Genomic DNA, 15,267 nt, shown 5'->3' on the forward strand with positions numbered 1-15,267 from the left:
TGCTTAATATGTGCAGGGCATGTTATTAGACACAGGGAATATAATAGTGAAAAAGACATTGTCCTTGAACTTATAAAATTTGTGGTCTAGCAGAGAAGACAAACATGAAGCAAGAAATCAAAGTATGAGAAGAAGAGACAGGTCATTCACGTTCATTTTGCAAAATATTTTCAAAATAGAACCCCATCATCTATATTTCCGTTATAGACAACTATTTTATTCTCAAGTGTAGGTTTTGCATCCATGACAACCTTTGGAACTGTGTGGTGAGAATCTTGATATTTGATCATTGATTTTTCTGAAGACTAAACATGAGAAAAATTTGATCTTTAGCAATGAAAAATTCCCCAAAGAAGAAATCATCTAACATTATTTCTTTAATTTTGAGAATAGTGGCTGAACTAGTAAGTTAAAGATCATAAATTTATGGGATACCTGTGGCCATCAAGATGTGGCCAGATATCCGTGAGAAATTTTGACTGATTAGTCTGATCTGATTTTATCAGTCTGATCTGCTGCAGATAAACTGTAAAAAAAACACAAACAACTTGTTTATTAGTATATAATTTTCGAGTAGCTAAAAATAGAATGGAGCAATGGTAAGAAAATGCCAAAATAATTTACATTTTATTTTAAACCAGAATAATAAATTTTTCAGCATTGCTTTATCTTAACAAATAGGTTTTACTTTAATTAGAAAAAAATCAATAATTGCTCACATTTGAATGAGAATTGGACATTTTCAAAATGTCTTCATGTCCTTTATTTCACTTTGCCTCTTTTTGGTATTTTTTTTACCTCCTGGACATAGAATTTCCATGGTCCTCTCTAAATATAGCTATGTACTCAGCCTGTGCCAGCCTGTGCTGTGCTCTGGGGATTCAAAAAGCAAGATAATCTGCCCTTGAGAAAATCCCAGTCTGGCAGGGGTGGCAAACAAATAAACTAAAAATTAGAATCCAATGTCCTAAGTACTGTGTTAATACACACACACATATAAGTATATAGGGTTGTGGGAACAAAGAAATGGGCATCTCACTTCTTTTTCTATGCAAACTTATGCTGTACTGAGTTGACTTAAAGATGAGTAAAATAATTAGCAAGGCAAAAAGGAGAGGACAGATTTTCTAGTTAGAGATAACAGTATGTGTTTAGTTAGCTATACAGATTTTCATTTTTATAGTAAAAATGATTAAATATTGATTATATCATAGGTTCACACTAATGTGTAGGGTAGCTACAGGTACCAGATTATAAAAGATTGTGTTTTCTTGACGTACCCATCCAGCCCTATGTTATATTTCAGAAATTAATGAAAGAAACTTGTAGACACAAGTCTCAAAATCAAGCTGACACAGCGGACAGGAAACCTTCTTGGAAGGTATATATTGGGTTATTCATAAAATGGTTTCTCATCAACTGTGTCATTAATAAAGAGCTATACAGTGGGGCCTTGACTTACGAGTTTAATTCGTTCCGAGACCGAGCTCATTAAGGAGCTCGTTAACTCAAATTACTCTGTCAACTCAAAGCAAAAAATCAGCCAAGAGACAGCTGGTACCTCAAAAAACTCGTTAGGACACTCGTAAGTCAAGGCCCCACTGTACTTAGCCATATTGACACTGATGCAGTATTTCATAGAAATAAGTTTCCTAAATAACAGTTTATTTTTAAGGCAAAACTTTTGCTTTCCCTTTTGTACTTTGATCACTCTAAACCAGGGGTGGGCAAACTTTTTGACTCGAGGGCCACAATGGGTTCTTAAACTGGACCGGAGGGCCGGAACAAAAGCATGGATGGAGTGTTTGTGTGAACTAATATAAATTCAAAGTAAACATCATTACATAAAAGGGTACGGTCTTTTTTTTCAATAGTTTTATTCATTTCAAACGGGCCAGATCCAGCCCGCGGGCCGTAGTTTGCCCACGGCTGCTCTAAACCCATTCTTGTCTCAAATAGAATATTCTAAACAATTTAACCCTTTTATTAATGGTTTGGTTTTATTATGAGCATCAATTTTTGTTTTGTGCTTTAACACAGTGTTGCAGTTCATTATTATTGGGGTGTGAGGAACTATTTGACCCAACAGACTTGCCTTTAGATTGCTTAATTTTTATCCTTTTGATTTGTTTGTCATTAATCACATCAGGAGATCTAATGAGTCTAATCTGCTAAATTATTTTACATTAAGTTTTCTGCATAAGAGACTCAAGGGTGGAAAATGAAGTGCCTGAGCTTTGTGTACACCCTTTTGCTGTATTTCTTCATTTAATTTTGGGTTCATGGATGAAATTTGCATAGTTAAGGTTAATGTAAGTTAAAATAAGTAGAGATATTTGTAAATTAAGATTTTTATGTTATCAACTTGTTAAATTCATATTATTTCTAACTCTTGAGCATTGATAATTATCACTAATCTATATGTCTTTAATATTTGTGGATGACCCAATAAAATTAACTGGATTCTCTCAATTTGGAACTTTTACAGAGAATTTTCCAGATTAATGTATCTAATACAAAAGCTGACTTGCTTTTTTTTGTAATAAGGAATAGTACAAATCACCATTGATTTATCAGATTTAAATTTAGATGTGTACGAATTGTCTAGGTCAAAGGCAACTCTGCCTTTTAGATATTACATTTACTTTTTTGGTTTCGTGTCCAACACAGTGTCTTGCATTGCATTCTAGGTATCTGTGATTCCTTGGTTATTGTGGTTTCCCATAAGGAGCTTTTCCAAGTTTCTTAGAAACTTGATTGAGTTTTCAGGATAAATTTTTCATTTTCAAGTGAATAGATGAGTAAAAATGTATCCTGACTCCCTTGATGTCTCTAATTATTCAAACAAAAGAACATGTAACATACATATAATAAAAAATATCTTCAACAGGTAATCTCTAATATGTGATAAGCAGCTTCAGGGCAAATGGTAATATAAAAACTTTGAAATATGTTATCTAGGTGTGTTATCTTAAATTTTTATAAAAGTTGCAGTTTTTATACAAATGCTAAAATAGAAAACTGATATGTACTGATTAAATATATTTAAGCAGCATATTTTGTTTATTCCTTGATATTCCATTAAAGATGTTCAGTTTTCGTTATCTTAACCTTCCCTTGTTTTAAACAGTAAGAAATGTTTAATCTGATGCTGGTAAGGTACATAACTTGTCTCTTCTCCAGAGTGAAGTCACCCTGCTGAGAAATGAAGTGGCACAGCTGAAACAGCTTCTTCTGGCTCATAAAGATTGCCCTGTAACCGCCATGCAGAAGAAATCTGGCTATCACAGTGAGTAATGTCCCATTACCTACAGCCTCAGGCTACATCAGTGAAATACTGCCACAGTGAACCAAGCTTCCATCAAAAAACGGAGACTGAAATTCCTATATTTAATATAGACTAGACTTCTACAAGGTTATTATGGAATGGGGTATACTTCTTAGAATCTATTTTAAAAAATTTCCTATTTCTAGCTTTTATTTTAGGGATTACTATGGATTAGCAAAATGGGTTAGTTAATAACTTAAAATATACTATAAACACTGATGATTATTTTGTTTATAATCAAAAAGTATAACACTTTGTCTTAGATTGACATGGTGAAGCATTTCCCGTTCAGCCTTTGTTGAGTAATGATGTGTATTTTTTAAATCAACTGTCTTTACTAAAATAGGGTGTCCCCAAAAACGTATACACTCACTTTTAATAATCATAGTCAGTGTTTATTAAAATACATTTCCTTTTCAAAATTGAGCTATCAGCTGTTAAAATGTGTATACATTTTTTAGGGGGACACCTGTATGTAGTATCTATTTACAGTATCAGATCCTATTGTTCTTTCTTAGATATCAGCATTGTGTGTGTGGGGGGGGGTTAATTATTGTGAACCTTTGTATTGAATCTTCTAGTTAGTCATAAAAATGCTCAAATAGAAAATTATCTGCTTATCACTTTCCTCTTAAATGTTTTCCCTAAAAATGAGGTTCTTCCGTTTTCAGCATTTTAGAGGTTAATTGTGTTTTTTCCTTCTTGTAATGTCCTTCTTTTTGGTAATATGCACAATGTTGGAACCAGCTGTAACTCTTGAATAAATGGCCTGTCCATTGTACATAAATTTGTAACAAATAACAGAGCTGGGAATGCATTAGGCAACATTCATAATACATAACCCACAGCTTTCATTTTTATGAGTTAGAGGTATTTCAGGATATTTGTAAATGTGAAGATTGTTTCAACCATATGTATCCACTTTATTTTAATTTGCCAGTGTCAGTGATTCAAAAGAAAGAAACATTTTATATGGGATGCAAACTGTTCCTCAGGTGCTCAAGATAAAACTTAATGGCCACCATCTTCACTTGTAATCATTGTAAGCAGTTTCATCAGAATGGGCAATATTTTTTAATTTAAAAGATTCAATAGATTTAGCAACTCTATTGCCATATATAGAACATTGATTTTTGTCAGTTTTGAGCAAATAAATCTCAGTCCTTTGATAGCTAATAATTTTTTAAAATCTTTATTGTTGAGATTATTACATGTCCCCTTTTTTCCTCCCATTGCCCCCCTCCACTTGGTTTCTGCCCTGCCCCAAGCCTTCACCACCCTATTGTCTGTGTCCATAGGTAATGCATATAAGTTCTTTCATTAATCTCTTCCCACCTCCCACCCCCTTCCCTCTGAGATTTGTCAAATCTGTTCCATGTTTCCATGTCTTTGGTTCTATTTTATTCATCGGTTTATTTTGTTCATTAGATTCCTTGTTTGTTTATTTTGATTTTTAGATTCAGTTGTTGATAATGTATTTATTGCCATTTTATCGTTCGTATTTTTTACCTTTTTTCTTCCTGCTGCTCTTCTTGTTAACTGCTTTTCTCTTGCTGCTTTTAAGATTCTTTGTCTTTAACCTTTGGCATTTTAATTATGATGTGTCTTTGTGTGGGCCTCTTTGGTTTCCTCTTGTTGGGACTCTCTGCTTCCTGGACTTATAAGTCTATTTCTTTCACCAGGTAGGGGAAGTTTGCTGTCATTATTTCTTCAAATGGGTTTTCAATAGCTTGTTTTCTCTTCTCCTTTGGCACCCCCATAATGCGAATGTTGGTATGCTTGATGTTGTCCTAGAGCTGTGGTTCTCAACCTACCTAATGCCGCGACCCTTTAATATAGTTCCTCAGGTTGTGGTGACCCCCAACCATAAAATTATTTTCGTTGCTACTTCATAACTGTAATTTTGCTATTGTTATGAATCATAATGTAAATATCTGATATGCAGGGTGTATTTTCATTGTTACAAATTGAACATAATTAAAGCGTAGTGATTAATCACAAAAACAATATGTAATTATATATGTATTTTCTAATGGTCTTAGGCGACCCCTGTGAAAGGGTTGTTCGACTCCCAAAGGGGTCGCTACCCACAGGTTGAGAACTGCTGTCCTAGAGGCTCCTTACTCTATCCTCATATTTTTGGATTCTTTTATCTTTTTGCTCTTCGGATTGGGTGTTTTTTGCTTCCTCGTATTCCAAATCATTGATTTGATTCTCAGAATCTTCTACCATATACTTGAATTCCTGTAAATTACTCTTTATTTCAGTTAGTGTATACTTGATATCTAGTCATTTTGACAGGATGGTGAAACACATTGTGGAGTAAATTGAGCCCATGTAGAAGTATGTTTGGAGTTTGTATTAACAATGATTGCTGCAGGGATGAGGCCTTTTGGGCTCCCATCTGATTTAACGTAATTTCATATAGAAGCTACTGAGTTCAGCATTATACATACATGGTTTTCTTAAGAGAGTTACCATGAATTTTGATAGTATAGTTCAAAAGTAAATGTATAATTGATTCTATAAACTAGAAAGAAAATTAACTCTTATTGCATTCAATTCAAAAGTATGTACAATTTTTAAATCCTAGGTAACTTATTAGATAATCCCAACAGCTTTCTCTCTATTCTCTAGGCAGAATATGTTCAGCAAATATAAGCCAATTTTTCATTTTAGTCAATAATTTATAAAGGTATTTTTAAATGTTTAGGTGTATGGGTTTATGTCCTATACCCTTAAATAAACTGACTGAAAATCTAGATGAATAAGTTTTTAGTGAATATCTATTATACTATGTTGTGAGAATGAAAGACATTTTTAATTTTGGGAACTATACCCGCCTTTTTTCCTGTCTAGTCATCTAGATAGTCAATTAACAAGTATAGTTGTAGCATAAAATCTGTTCTCTTCAGCTCTGGGGAGATAATTCGATTTTGTAGAAATTTTAAAGTAATGTCTATTTTCAAATTTGAAGTCTTTGCAAAAATACAACTTCTCTGTTGTTTAATAGTTAAGGTAAATACAGAGATTGACTAAGTGAATATTTAAATTTTATAGGAAATATGGGGAAATTCACAAATACCTAACACCGTTAATCATGTTGCACACAGCAGTTACTAATGGTGGTGAGCTGTGGTGCTAATTCTCTCAAAACATTTGAGAGAGAAAACTAAGGTTTGGTTGAAACTAAGGGATATTACAAAATCTTGTGGGTAAAGGTGACAGTTAGCGTCACTGTCACAGGGTCGCAGTTTTAACCCTCAGTCATGGGAAACTGTGACAGTTGGCACCTTAACAGTCAAATAGTATAAAATGTGAATGAAAATATATTTTCTAAATGTTTGGATTCCTTCAAGAATAAAGCACAAGAGTGATCTTATTGCCATTAAGTCATATTCTCTAGATCACTGAGCATAATTAAAAGTATATAATAGTTTTTTCTATAATCATAAGTGGGAAGAAAAGCTTCTTGGTCCCAAATGTCCTTGAGAACTTATATAGTTGGGGCAAAGGTAGGTTTACAGTTGTGAGTACACAAAACAGTTTATTCTTGTATTATTATTATTTATTTTTAATTTTTATTATTATCTTCCATACAAACAATTGTGAACTTACTTTTGCCATACCCTATATTTTCAGTATTGAAAATATATATGAACAGAGGTAGAGAACTTTAAAGAGTGAATTGTCAAACAGCTAGTTTCTTTAAACATATAGGCCTGAAAATGGCTCTTGAGTGCCGTAAGATCTCTTGTATCTGTCTGGTACTTGTGATTATACCAGTAATTTTTCTCCCCTCACTTTCTGGAAATGGATATGGGTGCAGATATATCACATTATAAAGGTATTTATAAAGTTTATAATTACAAAATTTACAAGTGAGTACCTGTTCTTTGTATAGCCTAAAGATTTGCGTTACCTAATTCTGAAAGACTGGAGACAATCACTTATTCCTTAGAATGTACTGTTTAATTTTGAGTCATTGCCTTCACTATATATTTATATTTCCTTATTACACTCATCACAGATCAGCCTCTTTATTTTTGAAAGCTGGTGCACCCCTAGAACTTAACCTTGAGAGGAAGGTCAGTTTGCTGTCCTGTTGAAGATTAGTGGTCACATCAACAAAGAGGGCTTTTTAGTAGTCTCTAGTGTTTTCTTTGAACATATAACTATTGTGTTGGCCATTGAAATTGTGTTTTATAACATTATAATTTTAAAAGAGTTACTGTGACTTTTTTTATTATAACTTGAGGTCAAATTTTTATCCAAGGATGTGGTTTTGCATTCATAGCAGATTATGGAGAAGATGGGATTCTTTCTCACTTATATTTATTAAAACCTGCTTTCCAAAAATCAGTGAATTGGGGGCAAGTATGTCAAAATTCCTAAAAATTACTATATTTAAGAAAACCCTCAGAATAAGGAATTTTATTTGAATAAAAGTTGTGCTTTGTGGGGTTCCTCCCCCTCCGTCTTCCATATTATAAATCATAGGATAAGTTCTGCTTCATAGGGTGCAGACCTTTTAATAATTGACTTTCAGAATGGGGACTTAGCCATTGAGAAGAAGGCCGGTATGCATTCTCAGATTTGATAGAAAGCCTGCTAATTGTCTCTTCTAAACACCAAATAAAAATTATTTTAATGCCAAGTGAATAAAACAAGGTGCAAAAGAATATATCCAGTATGATACTGTTTTTAGAATGTTCATTAGTAAACAAGCTAAACAATATTGTTAGGGATACATACCTACTTGGCAAAACTTCAAAGAAAAAATACGGAATGGTTAAAGAAATAGCAGATGGTAATTATCTTTGGTAAAGAGAGGAGCTGCTAGGAAGCATCAGGGTTACTAAGGCAATGTTCTCTTTCAGAGTTGGGGGCTGGGTTCATAGGGTTTGTGTTGGGCTGGGTTTGTGTTGTCATTGTGTCTCATAACTTAAATACACTATAACTGTTTGTGTATTGTGCCTATCAAATTTTTCACTAAATGAGATTATTGGATTATTTTCTGTAATAAAAAATATATGGGAGATTTGTTATTCAAAAGCCTACAAATTGGTAGATTTATTTTTATAAATAGAATGCCCTTTCCTGAATATATTTAATTGTAGACTTTTATGTAGATTTTTATTTGAATCTCAGTTAATTCATGCAACTATAACAGCTGGTGGCATTTAAATTCTAAATATTGCTTATTCTCATGTGTCTGCATCATTAGAATCAGGTGTTGTAATCACCCAGTGCTGCAGGAGATGGAAAGTCAGCTAGAATAAATATAGTTCTGGAGACTGCAGAGGGAATAATTTGAAGATGTAATTTGTATATAAGAATTCATTTTGTTTATGCATGTGGCAATCCATTTTTTTATCTTTTAATAAGAATGAGATGTAGACAAACATTGGTTTTGTTAAATGTGTTGTTTGATAAGGGTTTGATTATAGCGATGGGGGTCTTTCTCCCAAGTTCCTACCCCAGTTTAACTCTATTTAGCACATATTTCTTCAGCTCTATTCTCTGAGGCACTGGGTACCCAGATGTTTCCATCTGTGTGGTTGTGCCTTTGGTTGACCTGTTGGGGATAAAATGCCCACTTCATGTCTTACAGCCACCTTTCAGTTACTCAATTCCCATCATACTGACTTTTCTAAATAACTGATTTTACAGAATATCTTGTCACTTTTTACTCTGTATATGGATTCAGCCTACTGAAACATTCTTACAGTATTTTAAGAAACTGAGCAATTTTTCTTTTTTCCACTCAGCTGCTGATAAAGATGATAGTTCAGAAGACCTGTCAGTGCCAAGTAGTCCACATACGGAAGCGATACAGCATAGTTCTGTCAGCACATCCAATGGAGTCAGTTCAACCTCCAAGGCAGAAGCTGTAGCCACTTCAGTCCTCACCCAGATGGCGGACCAGAGTACAGAGCCTGCACTTTCACAGATCGTAATGGCTCCTTCCTCCCAGGCCCAGCCCTCAGGAAGTTGATTAGAAACCTGCAGTGCAGCAGTTTTAGATACTTATTAGTGACTTCAAAGGGAAATCAAGGAAAGACCAGTTTCCATTTATGCGAAATCTGTGGTTGTAAATTTTTTTTTTTACTTGAAATTAAATTTGGCTCTAAAGTTGGGGTAGCAGCAGTTGATGATCAGACTGAACAACAGTTTTTATTCTCTGGAAAAAGGCTGATTTTGCTTTTTTATAAATATTGTTAGATTTATTAATCTTTCTGTGCTCAATGTATAAATTGTATTATAATTCATTGTGGTTTATTTCATTTTTAGTTTGGTGGTGTTTAATAAATGGGGGTGTTTCTGAATCTCTCTTCCCACTTCCATTTCTTTTGACCACCTTTTATCCCTCAACTGTGATGGTAATATTGTTATATCATTTATACCAAAGTTCTGCTTAAATCCTTATTGACTTTGTACGTTAACAAAGTCATAAAGCACTAGCAAGAGAAAGAAAGTTGCTTTTAACCTTTTTGCCTTTTATTTTGCACATTATGCAAAAGGAAGAACATTAGAAAACACTTTTTGAGAGAAAACATGGTAGAAGACATACAGTGCTTTTATGCACACTTAATCTTAAACTAAATCAAGATCATGAATAGTGCATTTTTCTTTGTAAAGATTTTAAGTAAACATGAATTTTGGAATCCTTTATCATTTCAAAAATGACTATTTTTCAAGTTTTAACTTCAGTATTTTAAACCTTATGTTTTGAGGCTAATAAAATATGAAATTATATAATGTACAATACAGGGTTATCAGATATCTAATAATTTTTTGAAATTAGGTTTTTGGGTGTTTTTTTTCAGGTTTCAGGTTACAAACTGAGAAGTTTATGCATAATCAAGTATGGTATAGTTGCCAGAAAAGCCTAAAATTACTACTTAGAAAATTTAAGACTGTTTACCCCCATTGTCTTGTACTTGCAAGCTAACTTGTACTTATTCTTGTGAAAGCACTGTCATCTTTTAGTAGCAAATTTTGATAATGTTTCTTGTGGGGGGAAAATCAGTATCTATCTTTAGAACAATGTAATTATAAAGTGGGAAGCAAGAGTGAGTGAGAGAGAGTATTTGTATGTGTGTGTGTGTGTTTGTGTCTTTCAATAGTTTATGCCAGCAATCTTTGCTTGAATGTTTAATGATGCCTTCAGTGTGATGCTGGCCAATAGGTGATTGCAATTTAAAACGTCATTACTGTGCAGGCTTGGATAACTAACATTCCATGATGTAGTTTGTTTCTGATGAGATGATTGTAGGTACACTTTTCTCATTATCCAGTCATCTGTGGGATACTGAGTTTTCTAATGTGCCATTATCTATTTTTATTCTGCAGTTACGTTCAAAATACAGTACAATATTTTAAAATAGACTAAATTGTTAAAAATTTAAAAGTAGTAGATGTGTGTAAGAGAACTTTGTAAAATAGTTATGAGTCCTACCCAGTAGCAACTTCTGGCATTCAAGCAGGATTCCATTATGTAAATATCTATAATGCATTTATAATAAGTTGTGTAGTTTGTTCTGCATCCATACTACACTCTTTGCTAAAGTCTCAGTGCCATCTCCTAATGAGACTGACATTTAAAACCCTACATGGAATATCCTTGACAACTCAAGGAAATATCTCACCTGCCTAAGTTCCAGACTGGGAAGCATTCAAATTATACAAATGACATTTTAGGACTTTTAAGTTATGAAGATAATAGGAATCTTATTGTTTGGTTTGTTAAAACTGAGAACATTTTAGTTGATAATTCTAAATTTTTTTAAATTTTTAACTGATTTTATAATTTTAAAGTAATCAATTTCTAATCATGATTTTTCCATAATTATGCTAAGGAGTTGATCTCAAAGGCACAAAATATGAATTTTGCAAGAAGGCTATTTTTATTGTAGTTTGGATGGGTTAGGAAAAGCCTCAATTTTTCTCTCTCCTAAGTCCTTTGGTGCATTTTCCTTTCATTTTATTATTTATGCAAGTTAAAGTTCTTTGATAACAGGAATTCTTGCAACTGTAAAATAAAGCTACATAGATGTAAGAAGTCATGTAAACGGTTAATGAGCTTACCAACGTTAGCAAAACTTTCATTGTAAATCAGTCTGTACTCAGCAAATAAAAATCATTATTAGTTGTATAAACACAAATTCCATTTGGACTTTCAGGATGTCACACTACTTCTGTACCTAGCATTTTGAGTCCTTATATTTGCAATGTTACACAAACTGTACTATTTTCTTTCATGTGCAGTTTGCATGAGTAAACCATCAGAGAATAAATTCTATCTTTAAATTATGTTCATAATTGGCTTGTTCTTACCTGTCTTTCATAAAGTAGCATCACCTGATGATATTTTTTTTTCCTTCGGGGTATTTATCACCTGAGAAGAACCTGATACTCTATTTCTGTGATAAAATTTATTCATTCTCAAAGACTTTTTCACTGCAGGGTGCTCAGGCCTTATTCCTGTTTCTCAGCATTCGGTTTAAGCCCCATTAATGTACAATGAATCTTTAATTCAGGTCCCTAACCTGAAACATTCCTTCAAATTCACCCACACACAGATCCACCAGCCTTTGGTGTCTCTTGGTGCATCCCTGACAAAACATCTTAAATATACTAGTAACATATCCAACACTGAACTATTGGTCTTCCCCCACCCTACCCTCACATAGAATTCTCCCACAGTCTTCCATAAGTTAACTGATGGCAACTCCATTCTTCCAGTTGCTTAAGCCAGAACAACCTTGTCATTCTCATTTCCCCTCTTTTCACAGTCCACAGCTAACTCACTGGGAAACAGTTTGTTTTACCTTCAGAATAAACCAGAATTCAGCCACATCTCACCATTTACACTGCAATCACCCTAATCTGTGCCATCATTTCTCACCCAATGTATGCACCCCAACTGAGAATCAAACTTTGGTATACACAACAGAATGATGCTCCAACCAGCTGAGCCACCCGGCCAGGGCTCCTATCACATCATTTTATTCAGTGAATGAGTGCTACTAGGTGCTAGTCATTGTTCTGGGGCTCTTGGAATACACCAATTAGCAGTACCCAAATATCCTGCCTTTGTGAAGCTTGCATTCATTCTACATGGCAGGGGAGGGTGTGTGTTGGGAAACACAACACAGTAAGTAGCTTGTGTGTTATATGGTATTAGAAGTGGTTAGTGCTGGTTGAAGAAAAAGACTAGTTTTGCTACAGCATATAGAGTAATGTTTCAGTCTTATCTCCGATTAAATAAATTGAAGATACAGAGAGTCATGGCTATTTTTTATTTTAAGGTACACATTCTGACATGTGCTTAATTTGGATTATGTGATATGAGAGAAAAGATTTCATGAAGACAAGCTGGCGCATTTCTGGAACAGTTTGACAGCTGATATGTTAAAAGTGCAAAGGCATGTTTACTAGTATTTTAGATGACAGGAAAGATAATGTCTTAGCTCTCACTTATGTCCTTACTGTTAAATACAGTTTTGATAATTCTACATCTGAGACTATAGATTTTGATGTGTGACACTAAGAATTTACACTGAGTGGCCAGATTATTATGACCACCTGACGTTTGTAGGCGAATTAGGTATAATTTCACACTGAAGTTGCTAGAGGGCCAAACCATTATAAATAGGGAAGCAGGTTGTTTACCATGACAGTAGAAGTGATTTGTGGGTAAACCAACGCGATTTAACAGCCTTTGAACATGGGATATATACACGATTTAAAGGCTGTTAAATCGCATTGTTTACCCATATCTTCAGAAAAAAATCACTTCTGAGGTAATGCATGCTAAAACCATGGTAACTTCTGTTAAAAAATTCTAGCTCAAGAAATGATGTCATACATGTAAATTAAGAAGATCGACTTTTTCATAGCCTGGCACAAAAATTAGGCAAAAATTATTTAATGGGGTTTATTTAGCAGGATTTAAGATGATATAGAGTTGTCTGAGTTTCTTATAATTGGGAACAAATGCATATGTGAGGTCTATGAGGAACTGAGGAAATTATCAATACCATTATTCTCCAAAAATAAACCCTTTTGCATTATTCATTATCATTGGTAGGATTGTAAACTGGTGCTGCCACTATGGAAAATAGTATGGAGATTCCTCAAATAACTAAAAATAGAATGGCCACACAACCCAGCAATTCCACTTCTGGGCATTTATCCAAAGAAAACAAAAATACTAATTAAAAGTTATATGCACCCCTATGTTTATTGCTGCATTATTTACAATAGTCAAGATACTGTAGCAACCTAAGTGTCCATCTTTAGGTGAATGAGTAAAGAAGTGGTATATATACATAATGAAATATTATTAAACAAAAGAATGAAATATTGATATTTGCAACAATATGGATGAACCTAGAGAGTATATTATGCTAAGTGAAACAAGTCAGAAAAGAAAACAAATACTGTATGATTTATCTTATATCTGAAATGTAAAAAAAACAAATCAAATGAACTAAACAGAAAGGCACCTGTGTGTAAGGAGGGAGTGTGTGTGAAAAGGTGAAGGGGAATAAGTGCAAACTTCCAGTTATAAAATAAGTCACAAGGATTTAATGTACAACAGGGAATATAATAATAACTTTATATGTTGACAAATAGTTAATAGACATAATGGTGACCACATTATAAGGTATATAAATGTTGAATCCTATATTGTACACATGAAACTAATATAGTGTATATCAATTATACTTGAATATTTTTTAATATGTTTTTTATTGATGTCAGAGAGGAAGGGGGAGAGAGAGAGAGAGAAACATCAGTGAGAGAGAAACATCAATTGGCTGCCTTGAACCTGCAACCCAGGCAAGTACACCACCAATAATCAAACTGGCAACTTCTTGGTGCATGGGATGATGCTCAACCAACGGAGCCACACTGGCTGGGCCTTAATGATTTTTAAAAAGAGACAAAGAATAGAATAAGAAGTCCCTGCATATCTAATTGCAGTTCCAAAAGAAAAGAAGCAAAAGAATGGGAGAGATTGATTCAAAGAAATAATGACTATTAGCTACTATAAATAAGACCTGAATTCTCAAATACAAGAAACAATTTACATAAAATTAAGTCTCTATCTAGACAACATCCTGTTACTATTTTAGAACACCAAAGACAATCTTAAAAGCAGAGAAAAGATACCTCACAGATAAATAAAAAATGACAATGGACTTATAACAGGGGTCAGAGGAAAATGTAATACTATCTCCAAAGTGCTGAAGAAATGTTCATAATTGTTAACCCTGGATTATTTTCTCTGGGTGTTTTTGAAACTTTCCATAGTACAAAAAGAGTGTATTTAAAAAATTTTAAACACTGATGGGAAAAATTACAGTCAACCCAAAATTCTATTATCTAACTTATTTAGGTTTAGTCCTGTTTGGCCTTTGACATCCAAACCATTTAATGTCTTATTCTTTAGACCTTAGGGGCTAATGACTTCTTCAACTCTGCCACTATGGTCCCCTCACACCTGGGCAGAAGGGACTGCTTCTCTGAGCTCCATACTTTAAAAGAGTCCCTCTATCACTTGAGATCTGAGGCTCAGCCCCGACAGAGCACAACCCGTGACCTTACCCAGCTGCTCCCAACGTACACCATTCAGGCCCCAGGAAGACACTTGCTTGCATTGCTTTGTCATCAAAACAAAAGGGACAACATGTCACCTCTGATGTCAGAGATGAACACTAGTTTGTACAGGAAAGATCTGAGTAGTGGGAATGCTTGGGTAAGAAAAAAGACTGGTCAAATTTTGTCTTTCAACATAAATGTAATAGATTCTTGCAAAGCACAGTATCATTTCCCAGTAATGTCAAACACCCATTTTCTTTTCCTGTTTCAATTTGTAGTGTTGTCAAAAGATGTGTGCAGTGCTTGAGAAACATTTTGCAATATCA

The 15,267-nt window shown here is 33.9% G+C and overlaps 1 protein-coding gene across 1 annotated transcript in view; it reads left to right on the top strand.

Annotated features, from left to right (window-relative positions):
• The window catches only part of ATF2 (activating transcription factor 2), an 82,103-nt gene extending 70,457 nt beyond the window's left edge, over positions 1 to 11,646 (top strand). The window contains exons 13-14 of the mRNA XM_081096078.1: positions 3,184 to 3,289; positions 9,100 to 11,646. Coding sequence (XP_080952204.1) covers positions 3,184 to 3,289; positions 9,100 to 9,326 — 333 coding nt within the window. The 3' untranslated portion in view covers positions 9,327 to 11,646. The remainder of the gene's footprint in view (positions 1 to 3,183; positions 3,290 to 9,099) is intronic.
• Positions 11,647 to 15,267: the final 3,621 nt, after the last annotated feature.

Source organism: Myotis nattereri, assembly GCF_964212035.1.
Source record: "Myotis nattereri genome assembly, chromosome: 7".
Classification (NCBI taxonomy): domain Eukaryota; kingdom Metazoa; phylum Chordata; class Mammalia; order Chiroptera; family Vespertilionidae; genus Myotis; species Myotis nattereri.